This window comes from Euprymna scolopes, chromosome 28 (genome assembly GCF_053919585.1).
Source record: "Euprymna scolopes isolate OS-2025 chromosome 28, ASM5391958v1, whole genome shotgun sequence".
Classification (NCBI taxonomy): Eukaryota; Metazoa; Mollusca; class Cephalopoda; order Sepiida; family Sepiolidae; genus Euprymna; species Euprymna scolopes.
The window spans coordinates 95,682,074-95,702,286 of NC_136509.1; the positions used below are offsets into that span (position 1 = coordinate 95,682,074).

The window sequence follows — 20,213 nt, forward strand, 5'->3', positions numbered from 1 at the left end:
AAATATTATAGATATAGAAATCATGCTGGAATGAAAGTGTGTAAACACCAGTTTTCAATATGAAAATTTGTGAAACGGTGTATCTTTTGAATATATTAATCAAATTGTAAACAAACAGTAATACGACTTTATTATGGATCATAAACCAATTTATTTTTTCTGAAATATTATATATATACTAGCAGTTCAGCCCAGCTTTGCTCGGGCCCTATGTACTGTTCATAACTTTATATGCATATGTATATATTAAAAAGTGTGCATATGTATGGTAATGCCTTTCTTTATAACAGGCTTTCTTAACTACCATAGAGAAAAGTTGCTAGAGACCACAGAGGTCAAATTTTCTTTTACTTTGACCCTAATTTTGACCCCTTAACATTTACTGTTTTAATCTCAAATCAAATTAAAATGTCTGACCCATATCCAAGTAACCAACATCTAAAATTTCAAGTGTTTAGACCCAAAACTGGCGGAAGAGTATGGTAGAATCTGCAAAAGTCAACTCTTTCAACTTTGACCTCTTGGGAGCCAAATTTTTGCCCAAAAACTGATTAAAAAGCTTGCTGAAAGTCTAAATACCCTTTATGTAAAATTTCAAATGTTTAGACCCAAAATTGGTTTAATAGTTTGCTAGACACCGCAAAGGTAAAATCTTTTTAACTTTGACCCACCGGACGCCAAATTTTCAGCAAAAAACGATTAAAAAGATTGCCCCATGTCTGAATACACTTTATGTAAAATTTTAAATGTTAAGACCAAAAATTGGCTGAGTAATTTGGTAGAGACCGCAGAGGTAAAGTTTTAAAAAATTTTGATCCTAATTATGCCCCCCTTAACATTTATTGTTTTCGGCTCAAATCAAATTATAAAGTTAGATCCATGTCCATGACCTACATCTAAAATTTCAAGTTTCTACCCAAAATTGGCGGAGTAGTTTGGTAGAGTTTTCAAAGGTCAAATCATTGAACTTTGACCTCTTAATAGCCAAATTTCTGGCTTAAAAAGATTTTCTCAAATCTCAATAGCCCGTATGTCAAATCTTTAGTCTGTAGACCAAAAACTGACAGAGTTATTTGGTAGGGAAATGTACACAGACAGACCAACATTTTCACTTATATATATATATATATATATAAATGATGTCAGCTCCTTTAAGAAAGTCAGTCACTTAAGCTCGCATGCATAGATCATGATGTTATAATCATTAGATCATTATTGGCCGGATGTTATGGCATTTAAAAAATAAATGTTAAAATTTCAACAATATTTCTCACGTTTGAGATTGGCTGTAGGGTTTGTTTCTTGCTAATGGAGTCAGAGATAGCTTTGTGGCCGGGTTCGAATCTCCTGACCAGTAGTAATTGTGTCATCCTGCACTGATGATTCCTGAGAGGATGAAATACTAATGTCTGTAGATATTAAAAAATTATTGTTACATATATATATATATATATATATATATATATATATATATATATATATATATATCCTTCCCTTATTGTTAACATGCTACATAGTAATAGCATCGATTACTCTTTTAAAAGCAAAGCTCTTGACACTGTATCTACATGAAATGAACTAGTTTAAACAAAAATATTTAATGTGTCGCCACTCATCAAGGCCAAATACCACTGAAGGATATGATGAAGAATATTCTGAGATGATTAAAAACAATGAATCGAATGAACAAAATTTGATTACTTAAATGGACAACTTAGCATTTGTTAACATTGGACTCAAACACAACCATGCTACACTTGATTAGATTTCACATTGGTGACACATAATCATGAATCTGTCGTTGCGTTGCAGACGGTGGTTGGTTGTTTTATGGCATATCAACCCTTTTCAGGTTATTTAATGCCAAATCCAGTGATTTTGGAGAAAATTTTTTTTTTAATAGAATATACATTTTTTTTTTGTTGGTTTCTATTTAACTCATAGTTGGGACCTAGGAGCAATGGCAATTAAAGGATGGCTCCATACTCCCCAAAGCCCGCAAGCTGGGGCCTCACCATCTGATATATTTTAAGGTCATATCCAGGACCGCTTTGCAGATAGACGAGAGAGGACTGGGTGAGGCCCCAGCATACACTGCCATATATTCAAATCATCAATCCCAACCTCCAAAATTCCAAAACAAACATTTTCAAATACTATAGCAGACTGCCTGGCATTGTCCGGTCGTAAAATATAGCTCCTGGATATGACCATAAACTATATCTGATGGTGAAGCTTGAGCTTGCGGGCTGTGGGGAGTTTGGAGCCACCCTTTAATTGCCATTGCTCCCAGGTCGACTCTGACCCGGAGTGGTAGTAAAATAAAACAAACTGAGATTAAAACCAAAACCTAAAGACAGTGAGTCAAGTATAACCATTAGACCAGCTTGACATGATCTTTAAAAAGTGTTTTCAAACATACTTATTCTTAACATGTGAATAATTCACGCATGCGAATTCGGGAAACAGTTGACAAATAGATAAATATCTGATCCCCCCCCCCCTGTACCAATTTTTACCCCTTTTAGCAGCCCTTTTTTATCCGGGCGAAAACTGATTAAAAAATTTTCCACGTCTGAATACTCTATACTGAATAAATAACTTCGTTATATACCAAATTTCAAGTCTGTAGATAAAAAATTTGTTGAGTAATATATAGGTTGAGAAGTGTCCTCACATGCCCACATTCTCACTATATATATATATATATATATATATATATATAGATAGATAGATAGATAGAGAGAGAGAGAGAGATTTTGTGCATCAATTTCATCACCATGAATCATGAGGGGTAAGAAGTCAAGGGTTTATCAATTTTATGAATGTAAAATCATTTATTCAATTCAAACATTTAGCTTTAACCTAAACTTTATATTTACAAGCTAAGCAATAAACTAGTTTAGTTCCATAACCGTACAATAAAAACAGAGGTAGCTTGAAAGCATATTGTGTTTGGTCTTCCTGTAAAAGGGTTTGTCAGGACGACACCCTGGTATAAGGATACTTTGTATTAGAAGTAAATCCTAACCAAATATTCAAATAGAAATAATAAAGTATTTAAAATCCAAATAAGATCCCCTTAGCATGGACAGCCACTGAATCAACTAATAGTGCACTTTTTCCCTATCGTGCTACCACAAGTACCTTAACATTGAGGTCAACCTGATCTTAAAGGTGCTGTTGTTTTTCATACCAAGTCGATGATACGTCCTCCACAATCAGATTGACAGAATCTAAAGCACTTGAGTTAAGTGGCCTTTTTTTTCTGTGGAGCTGATGTATGGTTCTATGCAGTTCTAGGAAGTCCACCTTCCTAGGCTTTACCTTCTCTCTTTGAGAAGAGGTTAGTTTATTGCTAATTGCCTGAGGTACTCCTACTGGAGAATACTGACAGGACTACTTAAGCACTTTTTGTAGGCTAGAGTGCCTTACCTCTACAGTTCTGGCTTTTCAATTCCAACCTTCCAACCTTGTGTAACATCTTCCTGCGGTGGTAGGAATATAAATACTAACAAAACAAAAATAGATATTCCACAAGATTATAAGACATAATCATGTTACTACACCGGCTCCAGTTAGATCACTGAAGTTAAGCAACGTCGAGCCTGGTCAGTATCAGATGGGTGACTAATTTGGGAATACCAGGTGCTGTATGTAGGAGGAACGTCAACACCTCTCTGCAAGAACTGCAAAAACCTAACATCATCATCTCCCCTAATAGGGATATACATGCTAGTGGGGATTACTTGTGAACTTAATATTCCCATGAAACTTTGTCCTGGGAAGCGGCCGGTTCAATCCACCTGGGATGAATGCCACTGACACACACAAGATCAAGCTAATTCTGGCCCCAAAATCTGGCAAAATTCACACAAAAATAAATAAAAAATAAATTATAACAATTTAAGTGGTTCATTGAGAAGAAGAAAATCGTTCTTATTCTTTTTTGCGCCTTCAAAATTTGTGAAATGAGAAAGAAATGAAAACATAGTATTCAAGGCTCAAAGTACGATTATAAAAGAGTCCTCGGATATAAATGAAACTCATAAAGAAATCAAATTTTAGCTTCAGGATGAAGTGTCTTGATCTCTAAGAAATAACTGCAATAAAATAATTAGAATGACTTTAATATATTCATAAAAGTATCTTTGTGTGCGCGGTTGTTGTGTCGCATCAATTCAGCATTTTATATAATGTAAATTGTATTCGTTTCTTTTGTTTTTCTTTTACATTTTGACCAAATGACCAATATCTTGAGATTTCTTTATTGAAAGGAAAATCAAAAAACAATTCTTGATTTTTCTTTTGAAGAAGAAATGTACCTCGAAATATTGGTTATATAAAAAAGGCGTGAAAGAATAAAAATAACAAACTTACATATGCACTGAATGCTTAATTAACGCACTTTTTGTTATACAATCCGAATGTTTCAAACTAAAAGTTTTAATGCATCTATGATTTGACTTGTACAGTTTTTAAATTATTTTTTTGTTAAAATTCCTGAATCCAATTGCATCATTGTGGAATTATAGGAAAGAGAGCGGGTGGGCTTAGGGGGGAGGGGGTAAAGGCATGTCATATGTCAGTGGATGATGTAACAGATTTTATGAGGGGTGTGGTCATGAGTAGGAGGTAGGCTGAGAATTTTTATTTAAAAAAATTAAAAAAAAAAAAAAATGCCAAAAAGGAATTACAATGAGAGAGAGAGACGGGGTCAAAGGGGCAAGAGATGAGGGTGAGTAGGGTAAAAGGAAAGAGAGGGAGAAAGGAGAGAGATAATAGAGAATGAAAGTGGAGGGCAGGGAAGAAAGCCAGAAGAAGGGAGAGAGAGTGGGAATGAATGAAAAAGTGTTAAAAATCGTATTAGATGAAAAAAACAAAATGGCAAGGAAAGGAGGGGGAGAGGGAAGAGGAAAGATGGGGGAAAGGGAGAGAAAGAGACAGAGGGAGAAAGGGAAAAGAGACAGAGAGAGAAAGGAAGAGGAGAAAGGGATGAAAAAAAAAAAAGAGTGCTGAAAAAAATGTATTAATTACAAAAAGGATTCTAAAGTGAGATGGGGAACGGGGAAAAGAACAAAGAGGAGAGAAGGAAGAGAAAAGAGCAAAGGTGAAGGAAAGAGAGAAGAATTAAACTTGAAAAATAGAGAAAATGAAATCAAAGAGGATAACAGATCGCAGAAATCGAGCAAAAGAGATATTCACAATCATCATCATCGTTGTCGTGGAGAAAAGCAAACTTTAATGACAGCTGACATTCACACGATGCTCAACAAGGCAGGCAACGCTAGCTGTAGAGATAAAACTCTTGGAGACATTTCTCATTTTCTTTATCTTTTCTTTTCAAACAGAAGTGAGAAATAGAATAAGAAAATGAAAGAATCCAACTTATTTCATCATTCAGGTCAAACTGAACTGTGAACACAAAACAATCACAAGTGGCATTGACTGCCAAGAAAAAAAAAATCACACAGAAGGAAAGCTCCTCTCAATAATAAAAAAAGATTATACATATCCACTATCAGTACAATACGACACTGTTCGGAATTCATTAGTTTCAAAATGTACTTTGGGTGCTTATTCAGATTGGCACTTATGGCGATAAACAAAAATGAAGAAAAACTTTTATATTGTACCTACTTGTCACGGAATGAAGATTGCATATTCCAAAAGTCACAAAACTTGATCAAGTAGTTTTTTTTTAAACAAAAAATAAAATCAATAAATTTGCCATTTTTTACCAATAAATGACAGATGAGGTTATGTTTTTCTAGAGAACATAAGGGGAGGTAATCAATGATTATTTTGATGGTTTCCACATGTATTAGGGTTGTTTGCACTTGTCCACCAATTTGTTGGACGCTTTTTCAAAACAGAGGAAAATTTGATTTTCATGAATAAAAAAAAACTACTTTATCAAATTAAGGGACTTTTGTGAAAGGTATGTACATCATGCAGACATTTTTGTATTTTCTTGAATTTTAAATGCCACCATAAGTGCCAATCTGAATGAGCACCATCTATTATATAAATCTCACCTGTCTGTTTAAATTTATTTATCTATGTATGTCTTGCAAAAACTTTCGACAAAGCTACAGATCCTGACAAGATCGGTATCATTTTGAAGCTTGACTTCTCAGACATCAAATATCGAAAAATCAGCCAAAAACATTCATTCCTTCACCTTAAACTTGGCCGTTTTGTATAAGGAGGGGGTCGATTTTTTTTGCCGACATTTTAGCAAGTCATTGTCACCGTTGGATTGACTTTGGTTAATTTCGATGCTTTTGACTTCCGGTTGCGTCATGGAGACATCAGCTAAGATGTCAGATTTTCTTTCACTTTCTTTGCCGCCTTTGCGGCACGGGTTGGAGTCTGCCTGCCTACTACCACTTTTTTTTTTTTTACTCAACATACACCTCCAAACACCTGGGCAATGCCAGACACCCAGGCTAGTATTTTATAAAAATCAAGTACAAAACATTAATAGCTATAATATAAAGAGTTATTCCCCTTAGCTAAATTTTCTTTGGAGGTGATTATTTAAGAATATCTTCACTTCATCAAATCTCCACACTAACGTACTGTACTTGCAATAACCCTTATCCCTGAGTGGCTTCCGGGCCTTAATAAGTGGTGACCACCGTGTAAAAAAAAAAAAAAAAAAAAATCTGTATATCACCACATGGCCAAATTGGATTTCGCTTGTGTGTGTGTGTGTGTATATATATATATATATATATATATATATATATATATATATATATATATATATATATTAAATCATGTGTTGTAGTGAAATACCTTAATCTATATAGCAAATAACATGCTAAAACAACTTTAAGCAACATAGTATGTAATAATATATATAGCACTATTAAAACTCTGACGTTATCTTGCTTGCTTGTCACCATGCACACTTCATCTCTACATGAATGCTTTAGATGGTATAAGGAAGCATTGATGATACTCCCGTCGATTTAAATGTATGAAGTCCACCACAACAACTAAGTTGTTCGGAAATCCACACAGATGATGTGTTTATCACTATAAGCAGGCTTTGTTCAGAGCCAACCACACTTTTTGGTACAACTGCTAATCTCAGTCGGTGTAATGGCTGCCACAAGACAGAGCAAACATAAGACTTCAGGTTTTACATCAGAATTTTCCTTCCCTTAGATGCATGTCTTTACGAAGACTGAGGGCACATCTCTCCCAGTGGATTAAACGCACCTCCAGATACCAACCTGAAAATTTCTACGTCTCGGCGTAGTTAAGGAAGTGTTAATCGTATAAAAACATTTATTTAATAATTGAAAAATATGAAATACTATACCAGACACTTATGAGAAATCCAATTCATAATATGCATCATCATCACTAATTCTATCATCACCATCATTATTATCACTAATTTTATCATTATCATCATCATCACTAATATTACCATCATCACCATTAATTTTACCATCACCATCATAATTTTCATCATCACTAATTGTACCATCATCATCATTAATTTTACCATCACCATCATAATTTTCACCCTCACTAATTGTATCATCATCATCAATTGCATCATCATATTATCATTATGATTAATATCAGAAATATTATAAATTTATCTGCATATAGTTTTTGTTTTACTTGAAATAATTTGATATTTGAGAAAGTAAATGTTGATGTTTTTTTTATTTCCATTTACGATTTTTGTAATAAGTGCTTAAGTAACATATTGGAATTGATGAGTAAAAAATAAAAATAATTCCTACGTGTCTCTGAAACGATTGTACACCAAATTATTGTTGATCATGAATTCTTGGAACTGTAATAAACGATGTTTTGAATTGTTTATCTCAACTGACTACAGTTGCTGTTCACTTTGGGTCAAAGGTCATCTACATTTTTTTTTGAGGGAATTTTTTTTATTAATGAAGGTGTGCCTCAGGGGTCAATCTTTTGACCTTTATTATTCCTAATATTCATAAATGACCTCCCTCATAAATTTCTGTCTCAGATGGCTATATTTGCTGATGATACTCTGTAATAGAGATGAGGCAAAAGCAAATGTACACATATCCAAGGAGTGGCAGAAACCCTTAAAAACTACATTCAGTTAGGAGTGGAATAGAGCTGTAAATGAATGGTGACATTTAATGTTACTATTAGATTGGTGCAAAAAACGGTTTTTGACACACACACACACACACACACACACACACACACACACACATATATATGTGATAAAAAACGACTTTATTTTTGCACCAACCTTATATGACTAATCTTTTGTTTAACACTGAAAAAAAAAACCCAAAAAAACTTATCAACCACCGATTGCCATAACAAATAACACCCTAACTGAGAGCCGATCTTTCTTATCATTCACAGGCAACATGACTTGGAACAAATACATTGAGGACATTGCCAATGCTGCTGCAAAAAAAGGTAGGCTCCCTCTATCGTGCGAGAAAAATCACTCACACCAAAGAGCATCCAATATCTTTACAAAACCACAATTCACCCATGCGTGAAATTTTGTTTCCACATCTGGGTTGGAACGTCTATCATACACTAGTTTTTCACTCTTAGACAGGGTTCAAAAAAGAGTCTCAAATCTAATAAGTCCCACACTATCAGCTAAACTCCAGCCTCTGTCCCATCGCCGCAATATCGTATCCCTGTGCCTGTTTTACTAGTACTATAATGGAATGTGCTCTGATGAACTCGTAGCACTTGTGCCCCCTCGATGTACATACTCCTGACTACACCAAAAGCAGCAAAATCCCACCCCACACTGTTGAAGTCCCTAGATGCTGGAAAACCTACTTTAATAGTTTCTCTTTTTGGATTGCTAGACTTTAGGATTACCTCTCTGTTTACTGCTTCTTTGACCGTACTAACATGCAGAAGTTTAAATGTAATGTGAACAATCATCTTACTGCTCAACTCCTTACAGTTTCCTGCTAGACACAATCCCAAATAATAGTGCCTTACATCTAAGTAGCAATATGCCTTATTTAGGGTAAAAAAAAAGAAAAAAGATTGAGGTCACTGAAACACGATATTGATTAAGATAATAAAAATAAAAAGGACACACATTGCTCCGTTTCGATACATCAAGTTATGTATTAAAAGATGAAAGTCTTGCAATAATTATCACGTCAGAAGCAATTACAGGTGCAGATGGAATTTGAATTAATAAAAAAACACTGACGAATATAAGAAAGCCCTTAAGATAGAGACAAAAATCGTTTAGAAAAACAGATGATAAATCAATCAGAAAATGTTTTGGTTAAATAAATGTTTTGTTAGGTTCATGTACTTGGTGGCACTTGCAGAAGACATACAATCGTTGCTTTCGTTTCAACAAAAGCCAGCATTCTCTGCGTTTCTACTCAATGGAACAGTCTGCAAAGGGAGGTTACGACATTGCCCATCGTATCCAGATCCAAAATGTCCTTAAGAGAAACATCAAGATTGTAGAAAGATGAAAATATTTTATGTCTTTTTAAACAAGTTGTTGCACTCTGCTATTTTTTATGCCAATAAATTTGAAATATCAACACCACTTCGGTCATGGCAGAAAAGCACAATTGTTATTGTCACTAGTTAGCTGAACACGAGATTAATTTTATTATTTTTATTACAATAATTTTTTTTTTTACTGTATAGTTTTTTTATTTTTTTTTATTTACTGCTTTTTCACCTCAAGCAAGGCAGTGTCACTTACATGTAGGAGGTTACTATTTGAGACAAAATTTGCAAGGATACTATGTGGGAGGTTGAGCAGCAAGATGAATGTTCATACTACACTTGAACTTTTGCATGTCAGTACAGTTAGGGAAACAGGGACCCAAGAGGGAATTCCAAAGTCTAGCAGTTTGAGGGAAGAAACTATTTGAGTAGAAAGCTTTCGGCATCTAGATATCTCCTCCGCAGTGTAGGGGTGCGATTTTGGTATTTACATAGAGGGAGTGCATGGGCTTGCAGTTCATTGGAGCACATTCCATTAAAATACTTGTAAAAAGAAATAGGCACAGGGATGCAACATTTTGTCGATGGAAAAGAGGTTGGGCTCAGAGAGAATGTTAAATCTTTATAATTAATTGTTACCATCATAAACATACCTCTCTGTTATAGACTTTATCAGTTGGAGATCTGACCACAACAATGTATTACGATACAGGAGCACTCACTCTCTCTCCCCTTTCGCTGAGAGTATACGATGCATGAAAGTAAATCCTTAAAAACCTAAAAAAAAAATTTTTTTTTATATCACTGATGACTGACCCACTATTTTACACACACACACACACACACACACACACACACACACACACACACACACACACACACACACAGCATTGAAATTTAACATGTTAAAAGATCCATAGGAGGATGGGAGCAATATTATAGCATAACTAATTAGATAGGATATGAACTGGTCATATTAGAACAGTTGAACCAAGTTATATCAATTTGATGGGGATGAACATATTGATGGTTAGTCAATGTTGTTTAAATAGATATTTACTTCCTTCTCACCTCAGCAAGATGTGACACAACGTCTAAAAGTGGGAAAAGTCAAGACAACATCTGATAAAGGAGGGGCACTATAGCCCTTCAAAAATTGCCTGGTCAATCCTGTCTGCATTCTTTGTTAGGGGAGACTGAGGCAGTAAGCAATAAACTTGCTCCATCCAAAAGACGGAAGGCAACAACTTGGAACCACACCGCAGCCTGATAAATGCAAGATCATTCCCTACTTAAAAATAGTTAATACTTTGAAAGACTGTGTCGACGACCTATTATTAACTGGTTCAAATGTAATCTAATAAAGCCGTGCCAGGTAAGTCCTCACACAAAACACGTTTAAAAAAAAAAAATAAATAAATAAAAATAATGTGCAAGTTAATAAGAATCTTCATCCAATTCTAAAACTCAGACTCTTGCATATTTGTCTGCTTTTGTGCACATTGGATAGTTGGAGGAAGGCTGAGTGAGGCGAGAAATGGCGAGAAAAGGGGAATACAAGGAAGGGGATTATCAGCAACTTGGAGGCAAAATAGGGTTAAAATCGTAGGTTCATACCTTCCTCAACAGCATTAGTATGTTGCTATGCATCCAACATGGGCATATTATTTAAGTTATTCCAAATTTGATCAATTTTGTTAAAAGCCAACATGTCAGCCATTGACAAGTTGACCACCCAAAATATTACAAAAATTACAAAATGGAACAGTCATTATTTTTTTACAAAATAGAACAGAATTGATATCTATCATAATTAAGAGTTAATTCATGCTTGTTTTTCTAAAGCTTTCTTCTTATCTTTTTCTTAATCACACAAAATAAATGTTAAAATATTCCTTGGCTTTAAGATTGAGTTATGTTTAAAAAAATTTCCATTTTAATTAAGGATTCATAATAGAAGCAGTGTAAGAGCAGAAAGTAAAAAGAAAAAACAGTATTAAACGTAAATAATATTTCAACCCATAAACAGTCATCTATCTGCTCAGTCACTCTAGCAACAAGAGTTTTGATTGTATGACAAATTTAGTTTTATTCAGCAGCAATAACATTAGAAACTGTGCTTATATTTTGTTAGAACACCTTCAAAGTTGGGGTGAGGAGTAGTGGAAATAGAGAGAGTAGTAAAAATAGGGAGGGGGTAAAAGAATGAAATGAATAAAGATAAGGAAAAAACTAAAGTTGTGGCAGCAACAACTTACAAGAAATCAAGTAACATTATAGCGTAAAGAAAACAAAATCTTGATTGTTTTTCATGGAAATCTCTGAAGACAAGGCATGAAGCCACTTGATTGATATAAAGAGCTCTAAAAAAAATTGCACTTCAAGGTCAAAAAATTGCCAACAATAAGTATTAAATAGAATACATTCTGACACAGAAAACAGCAATTCTTCCCTCTTTGTCAGAAACATCACTCCTAGAATGTAAGGACTAAAGGATAAAATAAAGGCAACTAAAGTTATATGGCTGCCAAAAATAAACCCAAGACCTACTTTCTACTCTATTTGATTAAATTAAAGAACATTATAAAAATTGTTAATAAAAGATGCAAGGCTGAGGGGCAGGAATATTGAAGCGTTTTAGTAATTAAATGCTGTACACCATTGGGATGGCCTTCTAGTAGCCAACTAAAAATAAGAACATTAAATCTATTGACACAACAATATTTAATAGCAATTCTTTCTATTATATAAAGGAAAGTTGTAATTTGGTCAAAAACTGCACAGCACACTGTTACAAACTTTACACAATTAGATTTAGTGTTATGCTGACCCTGTCAAAAAAAAAAAAATATATATATATATATATATATAATACTCATTCCTTCTGCATTACCAGAGACCAACATATTGCATGGAAAGAGGAAGAGTGGGGTCAGACAAAAAATTACCTATTTCCTTTCTTTCTTATTCTGTTTTAAAAACAACACTGAAATTAGTTCAGACAAAAATTACCTTTTATATTGAAGATATATATAAAGAAAGGTAAATAGAGGATCAGTCAGAGGGAGAGAAAGGTAGATGAGGAGAGATAGGACAGTTAGAAGGAGCGATACGTAAATACAGTCAGAGGAAAAAAAGGGATACAGGGACGAGGGGGGCAGAGAAAAAGAGAGAAAGATAGAAAGAAAAGTTAAAAAAAAAAAAAATGTTACGGGCATCGCAGGGTAATCTTACTTGTAAGAAATATAATACAAAGAAAATGAAGAGAAGCCAAACATTCAAAGAGTTTATTTATCTAAGGATATCCAGAAGAGCAGCATAATGTTCGTTAATGCACTTTGGGTGGAACTGACAAAGAATCAAATAAAACCCAAACCAGCGGAAGGTTTCATAATCCATTCAAACGTGAAACCAAAGAAGTGCGAAATGAGTAGTGATACAAAACTCTTGCAGAAAAAAATGAACAAATAAAACAACAAGGAATCCTTGAGAAAAATGGAAGTATTGTTGTCGACGGTCATTTATTGGCATAGTTATACATTATAGATTGAAGAAGAGATAAGAATCACAATTTGGTGTACAATATCGAAACCTTTTTGCGCACAATATTTGTGTACGGGTTTATAAGCCCAAAAGAAAAAAGAAAGAAAAAAAGCTCTTGGAGAAGAAATTGTTAAAATTAAATTACTTAAATATAACATAAAATCTTACAAATGTTATGAAAAGACTATATCAATGCGGTTCCTGGGAAACACTATAGTCATGAGTTAGTATATAAAAGAATAATGACAATATTAGAAATAATTTTCAATTATATTACCTCTATTTGCCATATTTTATATACTAACTCATGTTAACAATGTTTCCTACAAACTGCATTAATATAGCCTTCAAACACAATTCCTTGCGCACTATGCACAATGCTTCAAACAAACTACAACATCTTTCGCTTACAAATTTATTTATTCTTACTAGCAAAAGGGTGATTTCAATATTTCCACTCCCTCTGATTCCCATACGATTACCGATTTTATTTGAAATCACTGATTCTAATTCAATAAATTTTGCTGGTATTTAAAATAAAAAAAAAATATGTATTGTTTTATCATTAATGCTAGCATTTGAAAATCAAATTTAAAAAAAATAAAAAAATTGAAACAACTTGACAGATAGCTGTTCTGCTGTATTATGGCTCTTCAGTGAAGCTAGAAATTGATTCAAAATTGAATCTTAGCAATCAAAAAGCCTTACCAATATACTATCAGTAACCATAACATTACGGTAATTTATACTGCTTTTTATATTTGCATTATTGGCTATGTTTATAGGTTTATACAAGTAGACGTTGAACTGCTCTATCTAAGACCGCTCAAAAATCCAATGAACGACAATTTCGCAAATGGGTCATGACAATAAAAGTGGAAATCCAAAGAGCAAGACAGACGGAGAGATGTGTAGATGTAACAGTGCATATGAGTGCGTGGCAAAGAATCAGCAGCAGCAAAGGATGGATGGCTTGCAAATTAGCAGCAGCAGTAGCCAAAAAAAAAAAAAACTGGATATGTAAATTAGAAAGTGTGAGCGAGAAGGAAAAAAAGGAGAAAAATACACCATGTGCTTGAGGCAGAAGCAAAGTGCGATGCTGAAGAAAATGGACATGTAAAGTCGAAGACGAGAATGAGTCAGCTGTGTCCAGCATGCGGTCGGAGGAAAGTGCCTGGCTAAAACTGACATGTGGCAGAGAGAGACTTTTTAAGTGGTGCTGAAAGTAATGGTAATAAAAACTTTTGTTGAAAAAGAAAAAAATGTTGATTTTTATTTTATTTCCAGTTTTGCTTTTATGAATTACTAGAGTAAAGTGTGGAGATGACAGCGGGACGCGCGGAGAGACGACAGAGGGACGCGCGGAGAGAGGAGACAGAGGGACGTGCGGAGAGAGGAGACAGAGGGACGTTCGGAGAAGACAGAGGGACGTGCAGAGAAGACAGAGGGATGTGCAGAGAGACGACAGACGGACGTGCAGAGAAGACACTCTAAGTAAGGAACTGAGCAACAGGACATCTGTTCACATTATATCTAAACTTCTGCAAATTAGTACAATCAGGGAAGCAGGAAACAGGAAGGGAATTCCAAAGTATAGCAATATGAGAGGAGAAACTTTCAGAATAGAAGACACATTGACCTCGAGGGACCTCTACAGTGAAGGGGTGAGATTTTGCTGCTTATTGAGATAGTCGGGAGTATTTAAATTGAGGAGGGACCCAGTGTTATGAGTTTGTCAGAGCAGATTCCACTTTGCAAGATGATTAACGTTAACTTCAATAACAAGGTAAATACTTTTAAATGTAATGTAAATAAAAAATACAACAAATAAATAATAAAAAACACAACATAAAAATGCACATATCAATTTTTTTTTTTTTTAAGTTTGTTTCAGCAAAGGTTGCAGACAAGAAAGCAATAAGATGTTTTTCTAAAAAAGATAAACTTTTTAAAATGTTTGTAGGTCAAAATTTAATTTAAAACAAATTAACATTTTTTTTATTTGTCGTTATACATGAGAGATAGAGAGAGGGTAAGAACTAACAATCCCCGTCATTTGTTCCGGCTTACCACCACCCCAACAAGTACACATTGTCTTAAATATATCTACACCAAATAATGGCCTTGCCCTTTTCAAAATGGGTTTTATTATTTATTTTTTTCTTATTTTGAAAGAAATAAAATAAATAAAAACAGGAAAGACCAAAAATTTTCAACTAAACAAAAAAAAAAAAAAGAAAACGGATTTAAACAAAAAGCAGAAACGGAGGAAGGAAGCATTGGTTGCAATTGAAAAAAAAAAAAGACTTTCAATTCAAAGAGCAAAAATTTGTTTACTTATCTAGTATTTTATAGAAATGTTTAATATAAAAAGATTAAAACCATGCGTACAGAAACAAAATCTAAAAAATATGGTTTTCTTCATAATAATACACAACACTAAAACCATGAAAGTCGTTCTTTGATAAACACAATCAGTTTAAAACGCAGCCACATAAAGCCTTGATGTCTGCCAACTGCAGAAGAAAATTTGAACCAATTCTATAAAGTTGTTTGCAAAACATTTCCAATAATTTCCGTTTTAAATTCTTACTCCTCTTCAAATTCAAGGAGTAAGCAGTCTTGAGAAAAATTGCAAATTGAGAAATTTTGCTTAGTTGATGTTTAATAACTCCGGATCAAATTCAATGCAAAGCTGATATATTTGAATTCTAAAATGGGAGGTTCTGCCCATATTGTCTCAAGAGACACTGGCATTCTGCATCTAGTTTGGTCCACTGCAGCACCTGCTGCTGTTATAAAGTCTAAGCTGGAATTACCTCTCCAGGTTCAGGACTGAGCAGGTGATACGCAGACTTAGGTTTCCCAGTTATCAGAGTCTCCCTCTAAGTATTGCAAAGTCTGATAGAAAGGCTAGCCAATACGGTCAGAGCCAGCGCAGCTGCAGGAGTTGCCGAAAAGGTGTTGCAGTGCTTTACCATCCACTTATTGGGACTCCAAGATTTTTGTCAGGATTTACTCCTTTAGCCGTTTCCATGGAGCAGTGGAGCTAATTTCCCCATATATACAAATATTTTCAATTTTGAAGGAAATAATAGAGAGCCTCATCGTAGTTCTGATTGTATCCTTCAGTGATTCTTCTTAAAAAGACTTGAGTGAAAGATGGGTGAATTCCGTAACGGTGAAAATATTTCTAATTTTGACGAAAATAACAAAGATCCTAAAATTTATCATGTCTTTGAGCAATGAGAGGCTACTCTTCATGATTCTAACAAATAGCAATCGATATGCCATGAGTCTGTGTTTACAAGAACTGAGACATTTACTTTTACAGAAAGTAACTTATTAGAAACCAACAGGGTGACATGGTGTTGCCTGGAGACATGGATAAGTAAAGAGTTTTCCAAAATTCCTTAGTCATCAATTTTTGATTGCCCCACCCACACACTCATTGGCAATTGGTTCAATATAAGAAAAAAACAAGTAAAAAATGTCATAAGTAGTTGATTGACTGGCAGTTTCAGTTTTGTTATTTTGGAAATACACCTAATAAGAATGACAGAAATTTTTATGCATTAATTTTGTCTTTGATGATCTCATGGCAAGAATATTACCATATATTTCTTTTTTTTTACCATTACCAGCTTAGGAGTCATATGGAATCCAATGATGTATTGTTTGTGTTGTACCGTTGAGTAGAAAACAACACTCAGATATAATAATATAAAATAGATTCATCTCGAAAGGTACAATAATAGACATCCATGTCAGGTAGCAACAACTGGTAAGTGAATTATCAAGTAAACAGCTTAAGATTTGCTATGAATTTGCATTTCCAATTCGCAGAAGAACAGATATGAGGTGGATGTGTGATGAAAGTTTCACGGAAAGGAAGTCATTAGAAGAGTTGAGGAATAGATTACACTTCGCAGCATAGTTGAGGTTTTGCATTAAAATAGATTGAGTTGGTATGGACCCGCCGAAAGGATGGATGATGTAAATCCAGCCGGCAAAAGGTTTGTTGAAGTTAATGGATTTAGTGGGGGGGGGGGGGTAGACCATGTAAGACATTGGGTCAGTTAAGGATGACCATATTGCACAAGACCAAGCTGCCTGGAGAAAACCGTCTAACCCATACTAGCACGGAAACTGGCATTAAACGATGATGACGATAATGTGACTATGACCAGGCTTTCCACAACATCGAGAGGTCTGGAAAAGAGCCATCAGCCAAAACTGTTCAATGCTAACATGGAAACGGATGTAAAACGATGATGAGCTTTGACAATCATGACTTTTTTCTCTTCAAAAATATGTAAATTGCTTGAAGAATGACATAACAGTTTATGAGTGTGACATTAATAGTTTCATATTTTTAAGTGGACCCACATACACACACACATCTTCCTTTTTTTTTCTTTTTCATTATATTTTTTATATTATATAAATTAAAACGATATCAGAAAATAATATAATCAAATAATTTTAACAAGATATATTTTTTATGCAAAAATAAGGCAAATAAATAAAACCAAAATCCATTATATACATATACTAATATTGCTCGGACAATAAAATAGGTTTAAATGTGATATTTTAATTCATGCAGATTTCATATTTATTATGATTGTTAGATTGTACCCAATATATAGTAGTTATTTCAAAAGTTAAAAAAAATAAAAATATGACTTGGGTGCCATCAGTTAGAATCGAAACCAAAACATTTAGTTCTCCACCACTATTTGTTACCATCTGAGCAGAGTCCATCTATAAATATAAAAGCGAAAATGTATGTATGTGTGTTCGCTTTTTCTCTATGTCTACAAAAGGCTTTTTTCAGAGAAGCGGTCGGTCGCCTAACAACTTTTTAAAACTTTTTATATCACATGTAAATCGTAATATCTCAGAGTTAACAACGGACCTCGCCTATCTATTTAATTTGCTTGACTTCGGGAAGATAAATATTCAACAGTTTTCGCTCGCTGCATGTAGGTTAGGCCTTTTCCTATAATGTTTCCCCCCTACCCACAACGTCTTGGGGGGAGGGGGAGCATTCCCGCACTAAATGAAATGCTACCCCGCAGTCAAAAGTTGACCTCATTAAGTCATTAAAACGTGCACCTGCCAAATCCAAGTAATTAAATAAATTCAAACATCTTTCCGTTAGCATCTCGCGGTGGCCCAATGGTTAGAACCGTCGCACTCTTTTTTTTTCACACTTTAATTTACAACTTTGCCTCAAGGGTTCGGGTTCGATCCTTATACTTACCTACCAAAACATTTTTTTTTTATTTTACCCCCCCCCGTTTTGATTTACCCAAAACCACACACACCCAGGCAACGCCAGTTACCTCTCGCTAGTATGTATATAAAAACTTAAAAAATAATGTTGTTAAAAGTCTAAAAATGAAAAGAAAGAGGGAGGGAAATAAACTTAGTTTTAGGAGTGTGCTGGAAGCATCTTTAATTTTATTTGGTGCTTTCAGTTGTGCCTTGAAAACCTCCCAACTTTTAGTTTTTCACTCCTCACATAAAAAAGGAATTTCCATTGGGTGGGTGGATCTTAACACTATTCAGTTCTTTTTTTTTTTTTTTTTAATAGCTTCATGCAATGCCGGGTAGTCTTACTAGTATATTAGAAAGCTGAAGTTCTATTTTGTATATGAAATTATGTTTTTTTTTTTTTAAATGCCACCATCAGTGCAATGAATCTTTCAACTTTATAAACAAAGATGTTATTTAAAAAATATTATTAAAATAAATTTCTTTTTTTTTGTTTAAAATATGATATTTATTGTTTATATAAAAAAAAAAGCACTATATCAAAATATGAACTTTTAATTCAGCTCAAATGTTGTTGTACATTTTTTAAAATTCATCCCAAATAAGGCATATTGCCACTTGGAACGCAAGAGGCTACAGTTTGGTATCGTTGAACAGGAAAGTGAAAGGGGTTAAGAAGTACGATGTCTGTCCACATTACATTTAAACTTCTGCAGATTAGTAGAGTCAGGGAAGCAGGAAACAGGTAGGGAATTTAAAAGTCTAGCAGTTTGAGAGAAGAAGCTATTAGAGTAGAAGATTTTCTGGCATTTAGGAACTTGAACAGTAGAGGGGTGGTATTTTTGTTGCTTGTCAAGTTAGTCGGGAATAGGTATGTCAAAGAGGCACAAGTGCTACTAGTTCATCGGAACACATTCCCTTTAAGTACTTGTAAAACATGCGCAGGAAAACAATATTGCAACGAAACTTGGCTGATAGTGCATGACTTATTAGGTTTGAAACTTCTTTTTGGACCCTGTGTAAGAGTGAATATATAGCACAATCATGTTGACACACCAGTTCTCGTCAGATCACCAAAGTTAAGCAACGTTGATCCTGTCCAGTACCAGATAGGTTACCATTTGGGAAGGCGAGGCACTGTATGTACCACGAGGTAAAATATCAGGTTGAGAAACTGGTGCAATCTATCCTTCTCTCGAGGGTAGATGGGACTCTCTTAAGCCATGGTAGGCACCCCATCTAGTGATGGAGTCACAATAAAAAAAATACCCTTGATACACCTGATGATGCATCAAGTATTCAGCTACCAACAAGATTTGAATTACACTACAAACTCATGTAGTGAGTTCAATCTCGGCTACAGCTGTGCTGGATGGATGGTAAGAGTGAAAAACTAGTGGTAGATGCACAAGCTCAGACATGGCAACAATATTCCATGCATGAGCGAACTGTGGCTTTGTAAAGATATAGGATGCTCTCAGGTGCAAGTAATTTTCTAGCATGATAGAGGGAGCCCACCTTCTTTGCAGCAGCCTTGGTAATGTCCTCAAAGTATTTGTTCCAATCCATATTCTAACGATGATTGAAAATCGTTTTCCTATTTGAGACGACAAAGATTAAAACTATTTCATTATAGCAGAGAATCATTCACTCTCACACACAAAATGTTTTTAAATATGTCTTACCTGTGTCGTTAGCAACTTCTGAAGAAGAAGAAAAAGAAAAACAATCAAAAACTAAAGAAATGAGGAGCATGTCTTTCTTTATGTTAGGAATACATCAAAAGTCATAGTCGATGTCACAAACCAGTTCAGAGAGTGAAAACTGGTAAATATCATGAAATTTCCTTCAATATCAAATTCTCATATTTTTTTAAAAATTATTTTCATAAAATTGCATGTAAACATTTA

General features: G+C 34.4%; 1 protein-coding gene across 5 annotated transcripts in view; it reads right to left on the reverse strand.

The window, feature by feature from the left end:
* LOC145249741 (uncharacterized) overlaps positions 1 to 20,213 on the reverse strand; it is a 216,958-nt gene that overhangs the window by 44,270 nt on the left and 152,475 nt on the right. For all 5 annotated transcript variants that reach the window (XM_080111652.1, XM_080111649.1, XM_080111653.1 and 2 more), the window contains exon 9: positions 19,989 to 20,006. In XM_080111652.1, the coding sequence (XP_079967778.1) occupies positions 19,989 to 20,006 (18 nt within the window). The remainder of the gene's footprint in view (positions 1 to 19,988; positions 20,007 to 20,213) is intronic.